At 58.3% G+C, this 21,004-nt stretch overlaps 11 protein-coding genes across 11 annotated transcripts; 5 read left to right on the top strand and 6 right to left on the bottom strand.

The window, feature by feature from the left end:
• Positions 1-451: 451 nt before the first annotated feature.
• On the top strand, positions 452-2,541 carry P884DRAFT_283701 (translation initiation factor eIF 4e-like domain-containing protein). Its single transcript, XM_069443679.1, has 3 exons — positions 452-883; positions 950-1,771; positions 1,830-2,541. Exons 1-3 carry the CDS (start codon positions 855-857, stop codon positions 2,074-2,076), a joined length of 1,098 nt encoding a protein of 365 aa, XP_069299277.1. The 5' UTR covers positions 452-854; the 3' UTR covers positions 2,077-2,541.
• A 139-nt stretch (positions 2,542-2,680) lies between these two features.
• Positions 2,681-4,375, bottom strand: P884DRAFT_195683 (uncharacterized protein; the record flags this gene model as incomplete). The annotated part of the gene is made up of 1 exon (XM_069437926.1): positions 2,681-4,375. One exon carries the CDS (start codon positions 4,373-4,375, stop codon positions 2,681-2,683), a length of 1,695 nt encoding a protein of 564 aa, XP_069299278.1.
• Positions 4,376-4,850: 475 nt separating this feature from the next.
• On the bottom strand, positions 4,851-7,580 carry P884DRAFT_195835 (WD40-repeat-containing domain protein; the record flags this gene model as incomplete). The annotated part of the gene is made up of 1 exon (XM_069437934.1): positions 4,851-7,580. One exon carries the CDS (start codon positions 7,578-7,580, stop codon positions 4,851-4,853), a length of 2,730 nt encoding a protein of 909 aa, XP_069299279.1.
• A 235-nt stretch (positions 7,581-7,815) lies between these two features.
• On the top strand, positions 7,816-10,152 carry P884DRAFT_239682 (uncharacterized protein). The gene is made up of 4 exons (XM_069440146.1): positions 7,816-8,049; positions 8,121-8,441; positions 8,499-8,659; positions 8,712-10,152. Exons 1-4 carry the CDS (start codon positions 8,014-8,016, stop codon positions 9,904-9,906), a joined length of 1,713 nt encoding a protein of 570 aa, XP_069299280.1. The 5' UTR covers positions 7,816-8,013; the 3' UTR covers positions 9,907-10,152.
• Positions 10,153-10,275: 123 nt separating this feature from the next.
• P884DRAFT_298229 (kinetochore component CENP-S-domain-containing protein) lies at positions 10,276-10,820 on the bottom strand (the record flags this gene model as incomplete). The annotated part of the gene is made up of 3 exons (XM_069444584.1): positions 10,276-10,451; positions 10,535-10,658; positions 10,788-10,820. 3 exons carry the CDS (start codon positions 10,818-10,820, stop codon positions 10,276-10,278), a joined length of 333 nt encoding a protein of 110 aa, XP_069299281.1.
• A 268-nt stretch (positions 10,821-11,088) lies between these two features.
• On the top strand, positions 11,089-11,966 carry P884DRAFT_328338 (protein trafficking Pga2). Its single transcript, XM_069445594.1, has 2 exons — positions 11,089-11,452; positions 11,512-11,966. The coding sequence occupies exons 1-2, from the start codon at positions 11,332-11,334 to the stop codon at positions 11,832-11,834; spliced, it is 444 nt and encodes a 147-aa protein (XP_069299282.1). The 5' UTR covers positions 11,089-11,331; the 3' UTR covers positions 11,835-11,966.
• Positions 11,967-12,473: 507 nt separating this feature from the next.
• P884DRAFT_195799 (uncharacterized protein) lies at positions 12,474-13,184 on the top strand (the record flags this gene model as incomplete). The annotated part of the gene is made up of 2 exons (XM_069437931.1): positions 12,474-12,519; positions 12,667-13,184. 2 exons carry the CDS (start codon positions 12,474-12,476, stop codon positions 13,182-13,184), a joined length of 564 nt encoding a protein of 187 aa, XP_069299283.1.
• A 427-nt stretch (positions 13,185-13,611) lies between these two features.
• P884DRAFT_276180 (uncharacterized protein) lies at positions 13,612-15,642 on the bottom strand (the record flags this gene model as incomplete). Its single annotated transcript, XM_069442923.1, has 3 exons — positions 13,612-14,507; positions 14,613-15,413; positions 15,597-15,642. The coding sequence occupies 3 exons, from the start codon at positions 15,640-15,642 to the stop codon at positions 13,612-13,614; spliced, it is 1,743 nt and encodes a 580-aa protein (XP_069299284.1).
• A 563-nt stretch (positions 15,643-16,205) lies between these two features.
• Positions 16,206-18,105, bottom strand: P884DRAFT_112672 (mevalonate kinase like protein). Its single transcript, XM_069437090.1, has 2 exons — positions 17,651-18,105; positions 16,206-17,583 (listed from the first exon to the last, which is right to left on the bottom strand). The coding sequence occupies exons 1-2, from the start codon at positions 17,939-17,941 to the stop codon at positions 16,300-16,302; spliced, it is 1,575 nt and encodes a 524-aa protein (XP_069299285.1). The 5' UTR covers positions 17,942-18,105; the 3' UTR covers positions 16,206-16,299.
• Positions 18,106-19,277: 1,172 nt separating this feature from the next.
• P884DRAFT_112729 (uncharacterized protein) lies at positions 19,278-20,298 on the top strand. Its single transcript, XM_069437091.1, has one exon. It carries the CDS (start codon positions 19,439-19,441, stop codon positions 20,114-20,116), a length of 678 nt encoding a protein of 225 aa, XP_069299286.1. The 5' UTR covers positions 19,278-19,438; the 3' UTR covers positions 20,117-20,298.
• Positions 20,149-20,937, bottom strand: P884DRAFT_220106 (60S ribosomal protein eL38). The gene is made up of 4 exons (XM_069439441.1): positions 20,820-20,937; positions 20,718-20,751; positions 20,515-20,643; positions 20,149-20,445 (listed from the first exon to the last, which is right to left on the bottom strand). Exons 1-4 carry the CDS (start codon positions 20,847-20,849, stop codon positions 20,396-20,398), a joined length of 243 nt encoding a protein of 80 aa, XP_069299287.1. The 5' UTR covers positions 20,850-20,937; the 3' UTR covers positions 20,149-20,395.
• Positions 20,938-21,004: the final 67 nt, after the last annotated feature.

The raw sequence follows: 21,004 nt of genomic DNA on the forward strand, positions 1-21,004 counted from the left end.
TAAGGGTATGCATGGATGGGAATGTCCAGATCTTGCTTCAGGTCATCACCGCATCATGGTTGCCGCGCAGATGGGGCACTCGTGATGATGGTTTTAAACAAGGGCATTTTGAGAGTCAATCTCGACACACATTCGGAATCGCCGGCAGCGTGGTGCAGTTTGGTGGCTGGCTGGCGATGATTTGAGTTGTGGTCTTGGGTTGTGAAATGGGAGAAAAGGAAGCAGTAAGGAATTTCTTCGGCCCATCTTGTAGAAAGCGGGCCCGCGAATTTTCTGCCATCTTTTACCGCCCGAAACGTTCGGCAAGGACCTGCCCTGCGCACTGACCAAAGCAGTGGATTCCATGGTCTTGTTTTTTTTTTTTTGAATGTCTCGATGGCTTGGTGGAGACGACCCGCCACCAAGCGTTGTGCGTCTGGTCTTCCCACTGCATTCAATGCAAGTTTTGTTCTTTTTTTCAAGATTGAACGAACAACCGCTTACCATTTTCAAAACGCATCTTACCGCCGCCAACTAACCTAGCGACATATATCCGAAAGCACATCCTGTAGTACCATTGCCACGTCGCATCGACCTCCGCAAGACCCCGAGTAACACGATTAACACGTTCGACTTTCCCTGTGATTCAGTCTCGCCCGCCCATTTGGACAGTTCCAGCCCCGCTACAACACAACAGCGTGACCAAAGTACCCCCGGACAAGTCGCCGCCCGTTTCCTACCTCTTCCCGACCGAGATACCCCAGTGACTGCGCTGTCACCGTTTGCCTTGGTGCTGCCGGTCCTCCGCCCGACGGCCTCGTTTTTTCCCTGCTGAGCTTGCATTTCTCCAAAGAGTTACGGTCTCCGACTTCTTCATGGATAATCTATGGAGTCGCCGTGCCAAGTGAGTGCGCCTCCTCCTTTTGTCATCCCGCCATCCCGCGCCATCCTGACTTTGAGAGCCCAAAAGCTCGAGCAAGCTCTCCCTCTCAACAGGTTCTGGTCAAGACAGTCCGTCGGGACGCAACTCTTCCTTCAAGCGATTTGGCGGTGATAGCTCGTCGCTTGGAAAACACACATTCGGTTCGGTAACAACACCAGGCGGCAGCCTGGCGTCTCCGATTGGCGGGGCTTCAAGCGCCTTTGGCCTGGGCTCGGGCGCCTTCGCCTCGTTCGGCTCGGCCAAGACGCCCAAGTCGCCGGGGAACCCGTTCGACGCGGCCCTGGGCGCCGCCGCGAAGACCCCGACTGCTGAGAAATCTGCAAAGGACGGGGCCTTGGGCGGCAAGTCGATCAGCAAGCCGGCGTCTGCTGCTTCGCTGAAGGACGCGGGAAAGACGGCGACCCCGTCGGCGGGACCGTCTACCCACCAGCTGCGCAACTGCTGGGTCTTTTGGTTCCGTCCGCCCATCTCCAAGGCGAACGGGTTCATCGAGTATGAAAAGACGCTACATCCGATCGCCGCGGTCGACTGCGTCGAACACTTCTTCAAGATCTACCAGCACCTGAAGCGGCCATCGACGCTCCCCTTGGTGTCGGACTATCATCTCTTCAAGAAGGGCATCCGTCCAATATGGGAGGATGAAGAGAACAAGAACGGGGGGAAGTGGGTCGTGCGTCTGAGAAAAGGCGTCGCCGACCGGTACTGGGAGGACCTGTTGCTGGCCGTCATTGGCGATCAGTTCGGCGAGGCTAGTGAGGAGGTGTGCGGGGTCGTCCTCAGCGTCCGGAACGGTGAGGACATCCTGAGCATCTGGGCCCGCGCGAACGGGCAGCGGGTCCTCAAGATTCGGTATGCTCCCAGCCGCTCTGCAGCACGCCCGAGTTCTCGTCTGCTGACAGTTCCCTAGTGAGACGATGCGGCGAATCTTGTCTTTCCCCCCGGATACCAAGCTCGAGTGGAAGAGCCACGACTCGAGCATTCAGCAGCGCACGGCCATCGAGGAGTCGCGGCGAGAAAAGGCGAACCAACACCATCATGGCGACAAGCGGTCGTCGAACAAGCAGCATCAACAGCAACATTCGCAGCAGCAGCAGCAGCAGCAGCAGCAGCAGCAGCAGGCGGATGACGAGAAGAACCCCACCAATTCTTCATAACTTCCCATCAAACAACGATGCATGACCACGGCGTGGGAGAGAACGCAGGCAATGTTGCTCTTTTTTTGCTTCCACGTATGTAAAAAGTACCGAAATAAGCAAGCACTGCCACATTACATCTCGGAAAAGCGTCCGAACGTTCGGGAATCGGTTCGGATTGGAGCACTGGGGCGTGGTGCGTTCCCTATTTGTTCTCATTTCTCCTTTGGACATGGGGCTACGGCACGGCACGGTACGGCACGGCACGGTCTTAATGAAAAACACCACACGGCGGCAGGGATGGAGCGCTGACTGGGAATCTTATGGTGATTTGGATGATCTTGAAATGGAACCCACGAGAGGAGTTTGGTCGGGATAAGGGAGATGTAGTACTTAGTGTATCTACCTACGAACTTTGTCTATCCTGATAACTGCCGCATTCCCGCCAGGAGTGTGGAAGGTTTGTGTCGTTCAGACAGAAAATATCATCACATGTTGCAAAAAAAAGCTCTATTTCTAGCATGCTCGACGCTCGCTTTTGATTGTGGTATCATAATCTAATTATTCCCGTACATTTGTCCTCCCTTCCCGCTCCTGACCTGACCGGGGGAGGGGGAGAGAGATCTCAACTCCTTTCCTTAGCCTTGTCAGAGGGCCCTGGCGCCGGGGCCGGCCCCTGCGGCGGTGGCCCCCGCCGCCTCTCCCACACCTGCAGATACGTCTCGCCCAAGTAGAGCAGCTCGCTCCGGATCTTGTCCACGAACAGGTCCTGGGCGACGACCCACTCGTCCGTCGCCTTGTCCCGCAGCTGGACTTTCCACGTCTTGCGCTCCTCGCCGACCGCGCTGTCGGCCACGTCCTCCTTGGCGCGCACCGCCTCGTGCACCACGTTGGCGACGAGGTCGTACCAGATGGGCTCGCCGGGCGGGTGGTGGGCCGGGTCGGGCTCGACGTAGGGCGAGACGTCGAGGTTGTGGGGGTCGAAGGTGACGATGGTCGGGTTGCGCTCCGAGACGAACCGGTTCCTGCTGAAGCGCTTGATGTGCAGGATGAGGAAGGGCGGGAGCGGGTGCACGAGGCGGTAGCGCTTGCGCTGGGCGTTGAGCTCCTGGCTGGTGACGCCGTTGTACTTGGCCAGGATGGTGGTCAGCGGCACCTGGGGGATGATGTTGCGCTGCTCCTCGTCCTGGAAGAGCGGGGCGGGCGGCAGGTCGAGGGTCAGGAGGAGGAAGCGGGCGATGTCCGTCTTGATCTCGGACGCCTCCTCGAAGCGGAGCCGGTCGTCGTGCGTGTCGGTGCGCGCCGTGATGGCCTGCGACTCGACCTTGAGCTTGCCCTGGAAGATGCGCTGGATCGGCGAGGAGCCGGGCTTGGTCTTGCTGCCGCCGAGGCCGAGGTGGAGGTTGTTGAGGAACCAGGAGAGGAAGTCGACGGGGTCCGACTGCGCGGTGAGGGTGAAGCGCTTGTTGGACCGGAGCGAGACCTCCTGGAGGAGCTCGTGGGGCGACACGTGCGCCTTGAAGGCGCGCGGGTTCCAGATCTTGCGGAAGAGGATGGACGTGCGCTTGACCAGCTCGGGGGCGGAGCTGAAGTCCTCGAGGAGGAAGAAGTTGCGCAGGGGCGCCACGTGGGAGAGCGCCTGCACGACCACGTTCAGGTAGTCGTTCTCCTTGATGTTGTTCATGCCCACGAAGCCAGGCGTGTACTCCTTGCCCGCGAGCGTCAGGGACGTGCGCGGCTTGCGGTCGAACTCGGCCACCTCCTGCCGCGTGTACCGCGGATCCGACACGTACTTGATGTCGTCGAGCGACTTGCTCTTGACCTCGTACCCTTCCGGCAGCACGTAGACCTTTTGTGTGCTCATGTTGATGAAGACGTGGTGGTCCTCGTCGAGCGCGTGGAAGTAAGCGTGGGATCTCGGTCCTCGGCCTTGGTAGTATTTCCCGCAAACTAGACATGCGTAGACGTTGATATTTGAAAGAGTGACGGAGCACAGCTTTTCGAAATCAAAGTCGAGGACGTTGCGGTCGATGGTGTCCAGATAGAGGTCGTCGTAGCCTGCCGTCGGCGCGGATTGCCTGATCGGGGCCTTCTCTTCGGCCTCCGCCTCTTCTTCCTCCTCCGAAAATTCGTCGGCCTCGCCATTTCCGTCTTGCTTTACGGCCCCGTTCTCATGCGCTGGCCTCGTCTGCTCGTCGTCGCCATCCTCTGTGCTGGCCGGGGTCACGTCCTTGGTGTAATCGTCGAACCTCGACTTTTTGGACGCGGGCGAATCTGCCGACACGTCGTCGAGCGCCTCTGAAGCCTGGCGTTTTGACATGTTTTTCTGTGGTCTCTGGAGTCGGAGGGGAGGGGAAAGGCGACCGAATTGCTTGGACGCACCAAGACGGTTGGCAGTTTGTACAGTAGCGACTGTTGATGATCTTGGGGGAATTTCCTGGAACGATAACGTGCATGGAATGGCAAGCTACACTTGCAGGCCCCAGCTGCAACGCACTCTCCCAATTGAGTGCCCCACCAAAGCCTCCAACCTCGAACTTCAGCAAAAGTGTAAAGTCTTAGGGACTACTCTGTAACAGTCCCCGTAACAACGTCGCTTTGTGAGAAACAACGAGAATTTGTCTTAAACTCTTGTTCTATTCAAGGTGTACCTCTCGGCACATGATTTTTTTTTCTTCCATGTTACCATGCAGCACTCGGGGAACGTTACTCCGCAGGCGACTCAGACTCCCCCCCCCCACCAAACGAACCCTAACCCTTGTTCTTACACCCCATTCCACGCCCATCATCGCACATCACGCCTCAGCCATCACGGCATCTCCTCCATCCTGCTCCCCTCCCTCGAGCGCTGGCGGCGCCAAACTATCCATCTCCTGCAGCGTGTACTCCACAAGGTAGCTCTCATCCACCAGCTCCTCCATGCGCTTATAGTGACGCTCGGTGTACACCCTCAGCGCATTCAGCACCTCGCTCAGGCTCTTCTGTCCCCTTGCCCCCTTTACCGACAGGTTGGAGAACTTCTCGGCCGGGTAGCTCCGGACCAGGGCCCAGAGGATCCGCTGGGCGACGGGCGCCGTGCGGGCGTTGGTGTTCCAGTCGCGCAGCCGGAGCAGCAGCAGGAAGATCTGCTCGTCCGAGAGCCTGGCCAGGACGTCGTCGACGGCGCGCAGGCCCGTCAGGCTGCCCTCCTCGGGGGTGGTGCCGGTGACCACGTTGGTGAAGAGGTTGAGCAGCCGGCCCGGGTGGTTGAGCTGGAGGGCGAGGACGATGGCGTCGCGGTACGCGCCCGCGTGGATGTAGTTCTCGAGCTCCTGCTCTTGCTCGACGAGCTTGAGCGCCGCCGACGCCGCGGCGGCCTGCGTCTCGGCCGTCGTGTCTTTCCAGAAGGTTATCTTGGAGTCGCTGCCGCCCGAAACCAGCGTGTTTGTCTTGGGATGGACGGCAAGGGTCCACAGCCGGTCTTCGTGGTTGTCGAGCGTGCACTCGGTCTCGCCGAGATTCGCATCCCACACCTTGACCAGGCTGTCGGCGCCCGCGCTGGCAAACTGGACCCGCTTCTTGGTGGTGGTCTCCTCAGTGGGGATGCGCAGCCATACCACCTTCAAGACGTTGTGCGAGTGCCCCTCGAAGGTCCTCAGGCACGTGTAATCCGAGAGGTTCCATAGCTTGATGGTCTTGTCACCGCTTCCGGTCAGGATGACACCCCTGCCAGACACCGAACCCTGCTCGCCTTGGATGGCCGGGGTGTGGAGCGGCGCGAATTTGACCGTCCAGACACCTCGCTTGTGTCCCTTGAGGATTCCCTGGACCTCCAATCTCTCAACGTCCCAGATCTTGACCGTCTTATCTTGTGACGCCGAAGCGAACAACCGTCCCGTAGGGCTCACGTCCAGAGCGTTGATGTCCTTTTCGTGAGCCAACCTCTTCAGACTCGAAGACGCCTTCGCCTTTTGTGACTGCCGCGGGATGTCTCGCTTCTGGACGAATCGGTCCTGAGATCCGGAGATGAGGAACGGCGGCGGGTGATCGAGAGGGTTCTTGAACGCTTCCGAATTCTCGGGAGGGACGACCTTGGGGAGAGCCACGGCACCTACCGACTCGAGATGGCCGGTAAACGTAGCGTAGCATGTGTAGGAATTGTTGGCCTTGTCGATGCGCCAGAGCCGCGCCGTGTTGTCTTTTGCGCCGCTCGCGACCCAATGACCTGACCAGTCAACATCCAAAGACATGACGATGTCTTCGTGGCCTTTGAGCAGCGCTACGTCGTGCCCAAAGTATGCGCCGCCCTCTTCTCCGTCAGCCTGCGTCTCCGTGTCGGCAACAGAGACGAGCCTGATGTCCTCAGAGTTGGTGGCAATGGCCATCAGGGACTGATCAGGAGCGACGTATGTGAAATCGAGGATCTCGTCGTGGGTGCCGGAAATGCGCCTGAACGGTTCGAGGACCAAGCTCCCGCTAGAGGCGACATCGGCGGGGGAGGGCACTCGGTACAGGGCCAGGGTAAAATCGGACTGTGCGCAGAGGATCAGGGATTGGTGAGGCAGGCAGAGCGCCGACAAGATTGCCTCGGCTTCCGGCTTGGCATCCTGTTTCGCCGTGATCTCATGGTGCGTAGTCGTGTCCCAGATCCTCAACAAGCCGCTCGACCCCGCCGCGTACATCCACCTCCCTTCGTGGAGAAAGCCGACAGACTCGACCAGCTCGTGGCGAAGCATAGGGGTGCCCTGCCATGCGCCGTCCCTCCATAGCCACAGCGTCATCGTCTTATCCCTGCTGCCACTCAGAAGCGCGTGCAGCTCGGGCGAGTATTGTATGCTCTGCACATTGGACTCGTGCGCCTCCTTCTTTCGCTTCGGGTCCGCGTACACCGGGACCGTGGTTCGCTTGTGGAGGTCGAAGATGCGGATCCTGCCGTCCTGGGTTCCCCAGGCGAGCCGGAACTTGGATGCCACGTCTGCTTCGCTCTGGCCGTTCTGGCCCTTCCGCGAACCCTTCTTCGACTTGCGCTCGGACGTGCCTTCGGCCGTTGCCGCAATCTCGAAGAAGTGCAGTGCCGACACCAGGACGCTCTGACCGCTGACCGTGTGGGTCACGTAGCCGCCGACGATATCCCAGATCTTGATCGCGCCGTCCGCGGCACCGGTCGCCAAGAGCGTGCTGGTTCTGTCTACGGCGAGGACGACTACGGGCGTGGCGTGGGGTTTCGTTGTTCGCACGAGGGTAGCTTCCACAAAGTCAAAGTCGGGGGACGCTTTGAGGGAGTAGATGCGCATCGTCAGCGATCGGGAACAGACGATGAGATGCGAAGCCGACGGCGTAATGGTCAGGGTCGAGATCGGCTCGCCATCGCCTTCAATCTCGGCCAGGCGCTTCCCCGTGTTCAGCTCGGTCAGGATCGCGGCTTCACCGAGCGTCGAGGCGAGGATTCGCGCGCCATTCTCCAGCGCCACAGACCCTCCGGTAAAGATTGGCTGAATGACGTTTTCGACCTCAAAGGTCGTCTTGACAGCTTGTTTCGTGGCCATGGCGCCTGCTTGGGTGATGTGCCATGTGCCGGCCTGCTTCGAGGTTCAGGGAGCACTGCTGCTTTCAATTTTTCCCCAAACTTTTTGGCCTGCGGAGCTGATAAGGAGGGGAAATTAAGCTTATCTTAGCGCACAATGCCCTGCGCTCGCGGGGACTCCCCCACCCCCTGTCTACCCACGCGTTCCATCGCCGAGTCTCTCTCTCTCTCCCAATCTCGGCCAATCCAAATTCACCAGTGACACCTCCGCCAACTCTCATCAACCATTTCGGCATATCGACATCTCGATCCATCAACCCCGCGGCGCTCTCGACATGGCGCTACCACATGCTGCAGACACCTCCTGAGCGGCCCCCTTCAAAAGAAAAAAAAAAATAAATAAAACAAATCAGATCAGCACTGATGCGCGACCGCCCAGAGCGCTTTCATTCAAGATGGGTCGCTTAGGGCCGATGACGTCGCTGGGGCTGGTAAGGCTATGAAGCAATCCCGTGTTGTTTGACTCCTCGAACCTAAAATCCTAACCTGCGGAAACCTGTAGGGCCGGTCACCGTATGACGAGGTGGTGCCTGGTGAAGGCCCCGAGGACCCACGCGCTCCTCGCCAGCAGTACGACGAGCGCGGTCGTCCCATCAACCCGGAGACTAAGCGCATCAACCGGGATGTCATCCGTTCGCACAACGAGGTGATGATGGTCATCGGTGTTGCGGAACCCGAGAACAGTCTCGTCGACGCGCAGGCGGAGGCTGCCCGTGAACAGCAGCGTTATGAAGACCGCGTCGGACGCACGCTGCTGCTGTATGGCGGCGTGCTCAACACGGCGGCCATCTGGGGCGTCAACGGCATGAGGCAGCGCATCTTGGTAAGCCGTTCGCTGATTGCCCCATCTTGTTTTCCATGAGCCCGCTGACCTCCCCAGCTCTACAAACCCTACTCACAAACGACCTTCTACGGAATGTTTAGAATGGCCTGGAGCCGACAGTCTCTCGGCCCGTACTTGTTCGGCGGCTTGCCCTCCTTTCTGGTGAGCACGCTTCTGGAGCAGCTGCCAGCGCTTGGAGTAATAAAGAAAACTCCTCTGTAAGTTACTTCCCGTCTTCCCTCCTCACAGACCTCTTGCTAATTCTGAAAGAACACGATATGCAACTGCATATATTCGCCTCCACCTGGCCATATACGCCTTCTTCCAGCGGACAGGAGTTGTTCCGTTCAGAAATTGGCTCCCCAACTGGCGGTTCTTTGTCCCAGGCTCCAGTCTATCGCCCATCTGCCTTCCACCAGCTCCCACCTCGTTTCGGCTGCGAGGTATACTTCAATGGCTCGGCGCCTTCGCTTTAGCCGCAGCGCCGTTCGCCGGGTTTTATCTTTACACCAAGTTCTACACGATCTTAACCCGAGCGCTGCGCTATACCATACACCAGCGTCTCCCCCGGCCATACAATTCCAGCAAGCGTCGCCGGGACTGGGCACCCTTGAGCCGAGAAGATCCAGATTTCGATTTCGTCGAGCAGCAAATTGACGAAAATCCCCCCACGACCCCACCTACCACTACCACCAACACAACCACAACAACTACTACTACTCCTATAACAACCGACCCCTCTCCCAGCGCCGTCCTTCGTCGGCAAAGCACCATCTCCCTCCGCGGCCGCAGCGGTAGCAATAACAATAACAATAACGCCGACCAGCCCGCGCCGGCACAAGACGACTTCGCCTCCGAAGACGAAGACACCGACATCATCAGCGCCACTCTCATCAGCTTCGACGTCGAGGCGACGGACCCGACCAGCCCCGACGCCGGGCCCCACTCCTCCGGCTCTAATGCCGCCAATCACCACAACCACACCGGCGGCGACGCCACCCCGGGCGTCTGGTCCGCCGAGCTGCGGCCCAGCCTCGCCGACGGCAGCCGATCGGGCGGGGCCGCCGGCTTGCCGGGGAGCGGGGCCAGCGGCCGCGACCCGCTCTACCGCGAGACGGTGCTTACCCGGCTGCCGGCCATCCTCGCCACGGACGTGCTGGCCATCACGCCGGCGCGGCTGGCGATGCTCCCCTTCGCGGTCTCGGTCTGGCTGGGGCTGACGAGGCCGTACATGGCCAGGATGGGCATGCCGCTCGAGGGCGTGCTCGAGGGCGCCGGCCGGTGGTGGGGGCTGTCCTCGGCCAGGGGGCTGGTCAACATGCTCGGGCTGGAGCTGCTGCTGGCCGTGATGCAGGGCGAGGCGTGGGCGGTCATCATGCTGGCCGCCGAGAGGTACCGGATCAGCGAGGAGGAGTGGAGGCGGCGGGTCGAGGCTCAGAGGGGGGAGAGGGAGGAGAGGATCTAGGAAATTGAGGAGGACGGGATGTGGAGGAGGCTGCGGGTTGGAGAGTAAAGGGGGGGCGGTGTGCTTTGTTCCCGAGGCGTCGTCGCCAAGATTCACCAAGCACGGCGTTTTATATCCGTAGGCTGCCGGCCTGGAATCTAGCATTTGCTTGGGACTACTACGTGAGCGTGTGTGTGCTCTCTAACCGAGACGATGCACTTCATATTATGATGAAGCATAGCGCATAGCGGTCATGAAGTATAGCGGAGGTTAAGTTTATCAAGGTATCAAAACGAGCATGAGTGTAAAATCGTGGCCGTGTATCTCCATCCCTCGCGATGGAAAAAAAAGAGAGAGAAAAGCAGAGAAAGAAAAAGGGAAGACCTCCCGTCAACCGCGCCCTTTCCCTTTCGCCTTGATCTTGGCCGCCCTCTCCTTGTCAATAGTATCTTTGATGACCGAATACAGGTCCTGGTTGCGCCGCGCCAGAAGGAGCACGTCGTCCGTGGTCACGGTGGTACGACCTGCATGCTGAGCAAAGCTCTCCAGGTCCGTGGCAACAGTTTCTAGCGAAAAGCGTCAGAACCTTCCCGTCTTGGATAATTTCATGGTTGGTTTCGACAAGTCGGAGGAGGGGGGACTGATCTACCGATTTGGTGCCAGACCATGTCGGTCAGAGCGCCGATGAACTGTGGGGTGGCATTACGGTTGCGCTGCAGCGATTCTTGGTCCACTATCTTGCCGATAGAGTACCAGAGGGCTGCTTTGAGACGCTGCGGAGGTCAGCTTGAATGGTATGATTCATTTACTTCTGCGCGGGCGAATAGATTGGTGAAGTGAATGGTGGATGGAAAGTGGACGGGTATCGGCGTCATGGACTAAGAATGTATCCGTGTGCCTACCTCTTGCACCTCTTCATCTTGAAGGTCGGCCATCACGGTTCTTGTGAGTCTTGGCACTTGGTGATGGTTTTGGAGGTGGCTCGAGTGACACGCGCCTTGACGCGTTCGGGTTATGCAGTTATGCGAAAAGTCAAGGTCCTGCTATTCTTCTCCTGGTTTAGAGCCTCTTCAAAATCCCTGCTGCCACTTTTTCGCCTTGGAGCAAATTGAATGGATCGGTGACGTATCTGTCAAGCCTCCACCCGGGTACACACTCTTAAAATGTCGCGACATGCCGAAGCTGCCGGCGGCAGATCAATGGTGGGGTCGGCTTAGTCTCACTCTTGCTGTTCAAGGTCACATCAAAAGCGGGCAATTGCAGATTTTCGCGCAAATGCAAGCTTTCCGTAGCGCATTTCCACTCAATTGATCGCTCAGCACAGCACCCGCATTCTTTCCTCCTTTTGCGACGAATCTTGATCAAGAATCTCGACGGGTATCAACGGGTAATCGTTGCATCGCTTCTCAGTCTCCTCCAAAGATAACCCAGCACCCAACGCCCAACATGGACAACGTCGCCGGCCTCGCCTCAACAATAGGCAACCGCTTTGTCACGAACCTCAAGGGGTCCTTTGCGAACATGACCCCTGAGCAAATGATTCGACTAGTTATTATTGTCGGAGCTTGTGAGTCAATTCCTATAAGCCCGACAAGGAGTGGACAGAGGACTGACATGCGGCAACAGACCTGCTCCTGAGGCCGTACCTGGTCAAGCTCGGCGCACGGGCGCAAATGAAGGCGCACGAAGCGGAAGAAGCCCGGGCAGAGGCCGCCGCCAAGGCTAAGATGTCGGCGAACGAACTGCGCGGAAGGGTCGAAATCCCCGACGACACGGATGACGAGGACGAAGGCTCCGCAAAGGCATCCGGGCCGGAATGGGGCAAGAGAGCGAGGAGGAGGCAGCGGGAGATGATCAAGAAGCTTCTGGCTGCCGAGGAGCAACGGCTCCGTGAGAGCCAAGAGGAGTTGGAAGATAAAGATATCGAAGAGTTCTTGGTCAAGGAATGATCAATCGGGTGGCCATCCAGGCTGTACAACTCGAATGGCATCAAGATATATAATATTATCCATGCGTAACGTAATCAGGTAATAATAAGCTTTCCATACAAGTTGTTTCTACGAGACCCATTCTTTACTCCCTTTCCTGTTGCCTTCTTGATCAGAATGCGGTTGTACCTGATAGGATTGTGTAACTCGGTAGAGGAATATTTGTCTACGTAGTAGGAAAGATAGCCACATGCATAATTACGTCGCCATTGAGTTCGCGCATTGGAAAAATGTGCCCCACCATAGATCTCGCCCACTGCCTCTTTTATCCGGTGCATGCACGTCCGTACAGTACCTTCATGCAGACAGAGAACCTCAACCCTCAAGGGCAGCAGCACAAAGACAAACGTTGCCCTCACGCCCTTCTCCTTGGAGTCGGCGAGCTCAAAGCAACAACACCACCAGAAACCTCCGACCCAAGTAACTGCGCCCATCGAAATACCAATTACCCGAGTCTCTCCCGCTCGCCTGAACCAAATCAGTAGTAGAAGCAACCTGCTTCGCGAGGTGGTCATCTAGCAAACGGCATCTTCCCGACGTCCCAGCGACCGGCAATTCAGTCGACCGCTCCTTGATCCGATCCAAGCATATACCGTCGTCATGTCCGCAAACTCTCACGAGACGAACGTACGGTGCTCCTGCGAAGGTACGACGACAACCAGGCCCCCACGGTCCGGACCCATGAGCGAACACTTTCCCTTCCCTCTCCCCCCGTCATGCGGGAACCGGATCGCTACCAAAACGCGTCGAGAAGAGACCCCCTTTTGACTCATCTCCACTTTGCTCCCCCCAGCTGCCAAGAACTTTGTCGACTGGTACTACCGCCAGATCAACGAAGGCAAGTCCATCTCGCAAGGCTACGTCAACGGCCACGCCGCCTACGAGCGGTCCGGGCACCCGCCCGCCGACATCTGCATCAACGGCCTGGTGGTGTCGACGCCGCAGGAGTGGGAGAAGCTGCTGGAGCAGCAGCGCCAGGCGCCCAAGCAGCCCGATCCCAACAAGCGGCGCGTGCGCTACGAGGTCGAGGGCCACAACGTGCACGTCATCAACGCCGACTACCGCTTCGGCGCGCCCCAGAAGGTGCTCGACCTGCACTCGCCCACCGACGGCGTCCGCATGATGATGTCCGTGACCGTCTTCGGCACCGTCTACTTCGGTACCGGCAAGAACAAGGGCGACGAGTACTGGGAGAAGCGCGACTTCTACGACAGCTTCATCCTGGTCCCGAACTGGGACGTCATCGAGAAACCCGGGGTCAGGCACGGGAGGAAGTATCTCATCATCTCTCACAACTACCGGGCGAACTAGGTGAAATGGGTGGATCGAGAGAGAGAGAGAGGGGGAGAGGGAGGGAGAGAGAGAGAGAGAGAGAGAGAGAGAGAGAGAGAGAGAGAGAGAGATAGCACAACATTGTGGTGAAAACACATCATCGGGTGGTTCATTGGGAGCATCATCTGGGAATTGGATCTTACAAGGCGTTTTGTGATATACCTGTGAGCGTTATTTGGACTTACTGGGGCAGGGGTACCCTACCGGCTTCGGCTCGGGGCCCAGTGAGATGAGCAATCGTGTTACTGAAAAATCACCTCACCATTCGTAGCAGGGGAATCCAAACTTCTTTCTCATCACTGTATGACATGGTACATTTTCTTACCGTAAATAAAGAGACATATTCATTTGGATTGCAAGCCGACAAGAAACCAAGACAAGACAAACTCGATGCCTGATATATTCGTTATGCAGTCGTCTCCAGACACTTCCGCCGCCACTCCCAATACCCGACTCGGATGCGATCCCACTTCTGCCCCAGCCTCCTCAGGCTCAGGTCCGCCTTCTCCTTGTCGCCCTTCTCGGCATAGATCTCCGCCAGCAGGTCCAGCGCATGCGTGCTCAGCACCTCCTCCTTCCCTTCCTCGCCTCCTTCTTCCCCTAGCCCCTTGACAAACTCGCTCGCGAACTGCTCCACGCTGCCCAGCTTCCTCCCGCCCTTGACGAGCACGCCCCGGAGATAGTTCCACCCGCTCTGGTTCTGCGGCGCCAGCCGGATCTTGTCCTGGGCGTACTCGACCTCGCGGTCGACCACCGCCTGGGGCACGCCCGGGTCGGCCTCGGTGGCGGCGCTGCCGGGCGTGGCGTAGTCCGGGTTCGAGAAGACGAGGAAGAAGCGGTGGGACCAGGCCGAGTTGTTGCGCACGTCGTCGTCCAGCATGGCCTCGATGGACGCAAGCTCGTCGCCGTCGTTGAACAGGCCGAGCTTGTTGACCAGGTAGGAGCGGTACGACCAGACGTGGTAGTTCTTTGTGTCCTCGGCCAGGATCCGCTGCAGGAAGCTCCGCTCGGAGGCAGCAAACGAAGCGACGGCGGACGGATCGGAGGCGATGGTGGGGTAGTAGTTCTCCACGAGGAGGTGGCGGTGGTGCCAGATCTGGTAGTTCTTGAGGTTCTCGAGCGCGACGCGGTTCAGCCATGTGATCTCGTCCGGGATGGGGAGCTGGAGCGCGAACACGATGGACGCCCGATACAGCCAGACGGTGTAATGCGCCGGGTTCATGGTGATGATGTGCTCCGTCAGGCGCAGGCAGCGCGGCGAGTACTCTTTGGCCTGCATCACGGCGCGAAGGTAGGCCATGGCTGATATGGAAAAGGGGAACAGGTTAGCCAGTGGGCCGTGGAAGGACTCCCCTCCCCCATCACCTTTTTTTTTCCTCGGGATATTTAATGACATAAGAAACTCACCCTCGGCATAATCGGCAGGATACGCGATCGCGGCCAGCGCGCCCTCCGGCTCCTCAAGCAAGACAGGCTGGACATCATCCCACTCCGGGTCGGCCGCCAGCTTGCCGGCCTTGCCCACCCCGCCACCGTACAGCTCCTTCCTCAGCGCAGCCATCTCCCTCCGCCGCCTGGTCTCCTCGAAGACCTCCTGCTCCGTCACGACGGCCGCCTCCCCGGTCTTCTCCTCCGCCTGCCCTTGCCTCTCGCGCTCCCGTCTCGCCCGGAAACAGCGGCTCTGCACCGCCAGGCAGCTCAGCACCACCTTTCGCTCCCACCTCGCCTCGTCGTCGCCGGTTCTTAGCCCCTCCTTCTCCTCTTTCTTCTTCTTCTTCTCCTCCTCCTCCTCCTCCTCCTCCGCGTCCTCTACTGCCTTACGACCCTTCGGCCTCGGCGCCCGCAACGGCGCGCTCCTCTCATTCACGACCCGCCAGACCTCCTTAAGCGTCTTGGGGCCTCCGCCACAGGCTAGCCTCGCTACGGTGGCGGCGGTGGTAGCGGTAGCAGTAGTGGTTGTGGTGGTCCCGGACGACAGAGCCGGTCTCGCGGCCAGGCGGGAGGCGATGCGCGCGGCGAGCCAGGCGACCCGGTCTGCTCGTGAGAGGGCCGAGAGGGAAAAGCGGGTCTGGGAGCGGTCGTGATCGGTCTGGGGGTTTCCCAGTTGGGTAGGGAGAGCTGGGTGGTTGATTGCTGTTGGAGGGGCGGTGTGGGAGGTGCTCGCAGCAGGAGTGGCGCCAGTGGTAGTTGATTGTGGGGACTTGGAAGCTGCCAATGCGGAGGACGGTTAGCTACTTATTAAAGATGTGGAAAAAATGGTACACTAGGTAAAGGTAGGTACGTTCCTAAAAGAACCAGTGGAGGCAGCTTCTCTGTGGGATATGCAAGTTGGGAATCAAACAGAAGTGGTACTGCACAAAGCGTTAAAGCTAGAAACCCCGGTTCACTTACTCTCGGATGCTTTGGGCTTGCTGGCTACCGTTGCGTTGGGCGGCATGTTGGAGGTCTCGTTGCGGGTGGAGGATGGGCGGGGTGTGCCTTTAAAGTGCACTGAGCGGCAGCCAAGATTTCAAAGTTGCTTTGCCTTTCCATCTTTGAATGGAGCTTGACAAAGGAAGCCTAATTACGGAGTAATTAGGATGTAGGAAGCTCCTCTCTGCAGAGCTGCAGCAGAGCGGGGCAGCAAGCAAGGATGAACAATGTTAAGCCGCAGGAAGGGACAATGCTAAGAAATCCTCTTCTCCTTCACCGTTAGCAATTAGATTTGCCCGTTTCGTTTTAACTGTTCGCCTAGATACGCTATGTCCAAATTTCATGAGGAATATGGAGTATTACATCAGCTAAGAGGTCTGTAAGTACCACAAGGTAAGAAGAAGCCCTACACGGGAGAATTAGATTCAGAGGAGTCCACAGTAAGCCAGAGTAGCTGTAGGCGCCACCACCCGTCCCTTTTCCGTTGCCATCCATTAAAAGAAGAAGAAGAAGAAGAAGAAGAAGAAGAAGCAGCTCCTTCAGTCGCAGAGGACCTGTGGGAGATCCCTCAAGTCACAGTTTGCCAACAGAACTCCTAACCCATGAATCCTCAGGAAAAGAGAAAGATGCCATCCGATATTACGAGTCCCGGATCCATCGTCCCTTGCAGCCGGCCTAAACATTAGGACTTGTCCACCCTCCAGAACTTCCACCCTTCCCTCTCGCCCCCGCCTCCGTGCACACCCACCAACCGCTCGACACCCTCGTTTCCTTCCGCGCTGAGGAACTTTTCCAGGTCGATCTCCATGCCGCCCTGTTCGTCCTCGTCCATGCCGTTCTTGAGCACGGCCGGCCAGAGGACGCCGACGCCGTCGCCGCCCAGAGTCGTCTCGAACTTCTGAAAGTGCTCTTCGTCGAGTTGCTCCTCCAGCTTGTCCAGCTTGGACCTATCGACGCCCGGCTTGAGCAGCGTGATGCAGCAGCCGCCGCCGCCGGCGCCCGTGAGCTTGGTCCAGCCGATCCCCTGGTGGTCGACCAGCTCGCGCACGCGCTCCAGGCGCGGGTGCGAAACGCCCAGCGACACGAGCAGGCCGTGGTTGATGGTCATGAGCTCGCCGACGCGCGCCAGGTCCGCCTCGCTCTGCGTGTCGAAGCCGGCCTCGGTGAGCACCTCGGCCGACGCCTCCGTGACCTTGTCGATGGCGTCCAGGATGCTGCCGACAATCTTGGGGTGCGTGTTGCGCAGCTTGCCGACCTTGGCCACCTCGTGCGCCGTCGACTTGGGCACCTTGGTGTCAACCAACAGGAGCGGCAGCTCCGGGAAGTCCCAGAGAGGCCGCACCGAAGGCGGCTTGCCGTAGTCTGTGCGCTGGAAGACGACCGCCTTACCCTGCGTCGCGACGGTGTTGTCGACGCCTGACGGGTTGCCGTGGATGAACATCTCGTAGACGTAGGCCCAGCGGTTGATACGCTCGATTTGGATGCGCGCCTCGTCGGGCGGCTGGTCGGGGTGGGGACCGGACAGCGTCCGCAGCTGGAGGAGGAGCGCAGCCGACATGCACACGGCAATGGTAGCGCTGCTTCCCAGGCCGGCACCTATCGGGATGGTGGATCGTAGCGTGTATTGGCAACCCGGGAACGACTGGGAACCGAGCGACAGAAACATGTAGAGGAATGCTCCCGCTGAGTTCTGATGTACCTTGCGAATGTTGGGCGGCTTGTCAGGGGACACGTCGGCGAGCAAGGGCTGAATTGCAGCAACCAGATCGGGGTCTAGTTCGGTGACGAGGGAGTAGTAATATTTCTTCTTGGACGGTTGTTGAAAGGTCGCCCACGGGAGCTCGTCGATATTCCAGCAGTGGTCGAAATCGATGTCGGGAAATTTGAGCGTGACCGTCCGCTTTGATTTGGAGAGGGTCGTGACGAGAAGATAGGAGCGCAACGAGATAGCGGCGGCAATTGCGGCCTTTAGACCGAACGGCGTCAGTTTGACCATGCCTCTCTCCAGCGGAGATTTCTTGATGTGCGCTCACCTTGCCATGCACGACGGCGTGCTCGCCAAACACGATCACCTTTCCCGGCGCCGACACCATGAACGCCGGCATCATTGGACTCGACTGTTTGCGCTTCATACTCCTCCGCGGGTTAATCTTGAGGTTGCTGGTGCCGTTGATTATGCCATTGACGCCATCCACGCTCTCGAGGGTCGCATCACTGGCCTCCGTGCTGATACTGTCAGGTTCCGAATCACTATGGACGCCATTGTGCCCCTTGCGGCTGTTGGGGGCGCCGTTCGATGCGCGCTGCGTCGTCATAGCATCCATGCGCCGCGAAATTTGAGATTGTAGCTCGCTAATCCGAATGAAAGGCAATATTAGGAGTCGGGGAGGGGCAGTCGATCGAGAATCAAATCAGGCTGGCTCGTTTGTCAATGGGCTCCGCGTACGGCCGTAGTACAAAGTGGAGGTCGCGTGGTAGCGGGACACAGTAGACAGCGGTCAATTCTGACGACAACCAGGTTGCGATACGGCCGAGGCCAGTGGATTGGGCTCGAGTGCGATTGGTATGGTGGTGTTGCGCGGACGGAGAAGGAACGAGGAAAGCGGGCGCAATGTCGTGAAGCCAAAAGTATATTCCGTATTATCCGCCAAGTTAGGAAGGAGGTGTAATTAAGACTGTGGAGATTCCAGGAGCGCCAGGCAATGGATTCGCGTGTGCACGAAGACTGTACAGTAAAACTGGCACGAAGTAGTGGTGCAGCCTTTGCAGCAGTTGTTGTCGAGCTTGTGGTCGGCCACGGCACGGGCAGTTGGCATCTAATTGAAGGGCGTGACAAAGGAGCTCAAAGTGGTGCTTCCGGGGAGAAGCTGTCGAACGAGGAAAAAAGTCGCTAAACGCGCTGCGGCACTGCGCCCCCCAACGATGACGAACAGGGGCAACAGGGGTTGTTGTAGCTCTCATGGATCTGTCCACGGGGTTACATTCAATGAATTGTTCTGGAATCTCGGAGGCTGCTGATTGGCACCGGTGGGCATTTCCGGCTAGCTGGGAGAGGGCAAGCAAGGGCCGATTCAAGCCGGGGCAGGCTACACTAGCTCCGTAGTTAGTGGTCCTTGCAGCAGGGAAGCTCTCACAGAACTGCCCAGTGGTTGCCGTCCGAATTGTCAGCAGCGGCCAATTTCAGCTCGGACTCGAGCGCCTCATAGAGGTATGTCACGAAATGCTTCATTTTGGCGTTGGTGACGAGCCAGAGAAGCGGCGGAGGCCCAATCAAACAGCCTCGATCCGCCGATCTCTTGCTGTGTGCTTCTGTCTCGGTCCAAGCTCCTTGCTTTTCGTTATTCCGTAATCCGTACATAATTTCTCCCCGCGGACCTAGTGTGTCCAGTATGACCACGCTAACATAGTTGCATCCTAAGGCTGTCCGCGATTGCGAGGGGGCATGGGGGTCGTCAAGCAAGTCAGGCTTGTGCGTTTCAAGTTCCGCCAATTCCGGCATGGCCTAGCTGAAAGTATGGTTCAAATTATGTTGACGAGGACGGACGGAGCATACAGTGAGCAACCGTACAAGTAAGCACGCTGACGGGTGTCGATATCAAAGTTACACCTACAGGTTTCTGTAACGTTCGGACTCTCCATTGAGAACAGCGACGGAGGCGAAAGCCAAGCCACGTCATCTGCCCTGCTGCCTACCGTCGACAGCAACGTTCAAAAATGATTTTACTTCCCCTTCTCCGGTCACACATTTCGGACGTCAGATAGCGGGCAAAGTCACTCCCGCCAGCACGTTTCTTGACTTGTTTGTGAGCAGAGTACAGAAGATGCCCGTTACCGAATTCGCCCTCCTCCACCTGACCACCCCCTCCCCTCCCCTGCCGGATTCGATCCGGGCCAGCCTTGCCGCAGCCACGCGCTTGCAAGATGCATGGCACGCGAAGGCCTTTCCCGCGCTCCCTTCGTCCGCTGTCGACCGGGCCGCCCTCTGGTTTCCCCAGGTCGAGGATCCCTCCTGGCTGATGACCACCGCGAAATGGGACTCGGTGGCCGCCCATTGGGACTGGATCCGCAGCGAGGAGAACCAGATCGTCATGAGCCGGCTGGGCGCGGAGAAGAGTATTATCCCGGGGGATACGGTGTTGTTTCATGTCAGCGGTGAGATTTTTGGCGGTGCCGGCGGTACCAGGTTGCAGGAGAGTTCGGTCATCAGCGTGGAGAGGATGTTTGTCCCCCGTGAAGCTAGGGGGAGGTTTGAGGCTAAATTCATCGAAGTCAAGGGGATTCTGGAGAGCTATGCCGGCCGGGACATGGTGCGGTTCGGCTGGCGGGAGGACGTTGAGAAAGGTGCAGAGGAGGAAGAGTTCGTGCTCGTGTGCGGCTGGGAGAGCGTTGAGAGGCACATTGGTTTCGCTGAGTCGGAAGGGTTTGCTAGATATGGTGAGATCCGGGGCCTGATTGCGCGCGTTGATCTGAAGCACTATAGGCGAATCTCGTTGGAATAGCCGGCTCGCGCAGTCCAGGGTCTTGCAGGAGGAATGTTGAGTATGAGTTTGGGCCTTGGCCGATGAATGCGATTCATTTCTGGGCGACCTCGCCGACTACATCGCCCCTTCAAGGGCTAGGCATAGCAAGCAGAGCACCAGTTCCTTTCAGTCCCCGTTCCGAGACGCCGTTTGTGAGCCCAGTTCCGACCCGAACCGGCAAATGCATAGGTATACTTCCATCATGCCAACACCCGCACTCAAAGCCAGACCAGCACTCCCCCCTCAGGACCCATTAACTCATGACGAGCTCCGCTTGTTCCTCTTGGGGACGTCCTTGATCTGGAGGTCTGTTGCAAGGGAGAAGATGTCGATCAGCGGATGTACCTCACATCGCCCTTGTCCTCATGGAAACCTACTGGGCGGCAGGCTCTGCTTGAGCTTCTCGGCCTTCTCAGAGTCTTTCAGAACCAGGGTGTAGAGGAACCTCTGGCAGCGGACCTTGAACTTGATCTGCTGGGTCTTGGGGTTCTTCTTGATCCGGGCGGCTGCATACAAACACCACGGTCAGCGATTCCCTGCACCAATTCCTAGCTCGTCGGCCATCTCGCATGCAACGTACAGGAGGCGTCCTTCCGCCGGCAGATCTCGATGAACTAAGTCAAAAACGTCAGCACGCCGTCCGGACTATATCCACAAAAATCTCCAATAAAACGGTCCGCACCTTCTTGATGTCGCCGATTTCCTGAGGCATTTTGGCTGGCTGTGTCGAGGATCCTGTACTGGTCGAAGGGTTCTCGATTTCAAGGTCGGGGGATTGGATTTCTCGAAATTATTTTCTGTGGGCTCTCCTGGTGTGGGGTGGCACCCCGACAAGTGCATCTCGTGGGTTTGACGAGGGGCAGGGGT

The sequence above is a fragment of the Thermothelomyces heterothallicus genome (assembly GCF_042370625.1).
Source record: "Thermothelomyces heterothallicus CBS 202.75 unplaced genomic scaffold P884_scaffold_6, whole genome shotgun sequence".
In the NCBI taxonomy this organism is placed as follows: Eukaryota; Fungi; Ascomycota; class Sordariomycetes; order Sordariales; family Chaetomiaceae; genus Thermothelomyces; species Thermothelomyces heterothallicus.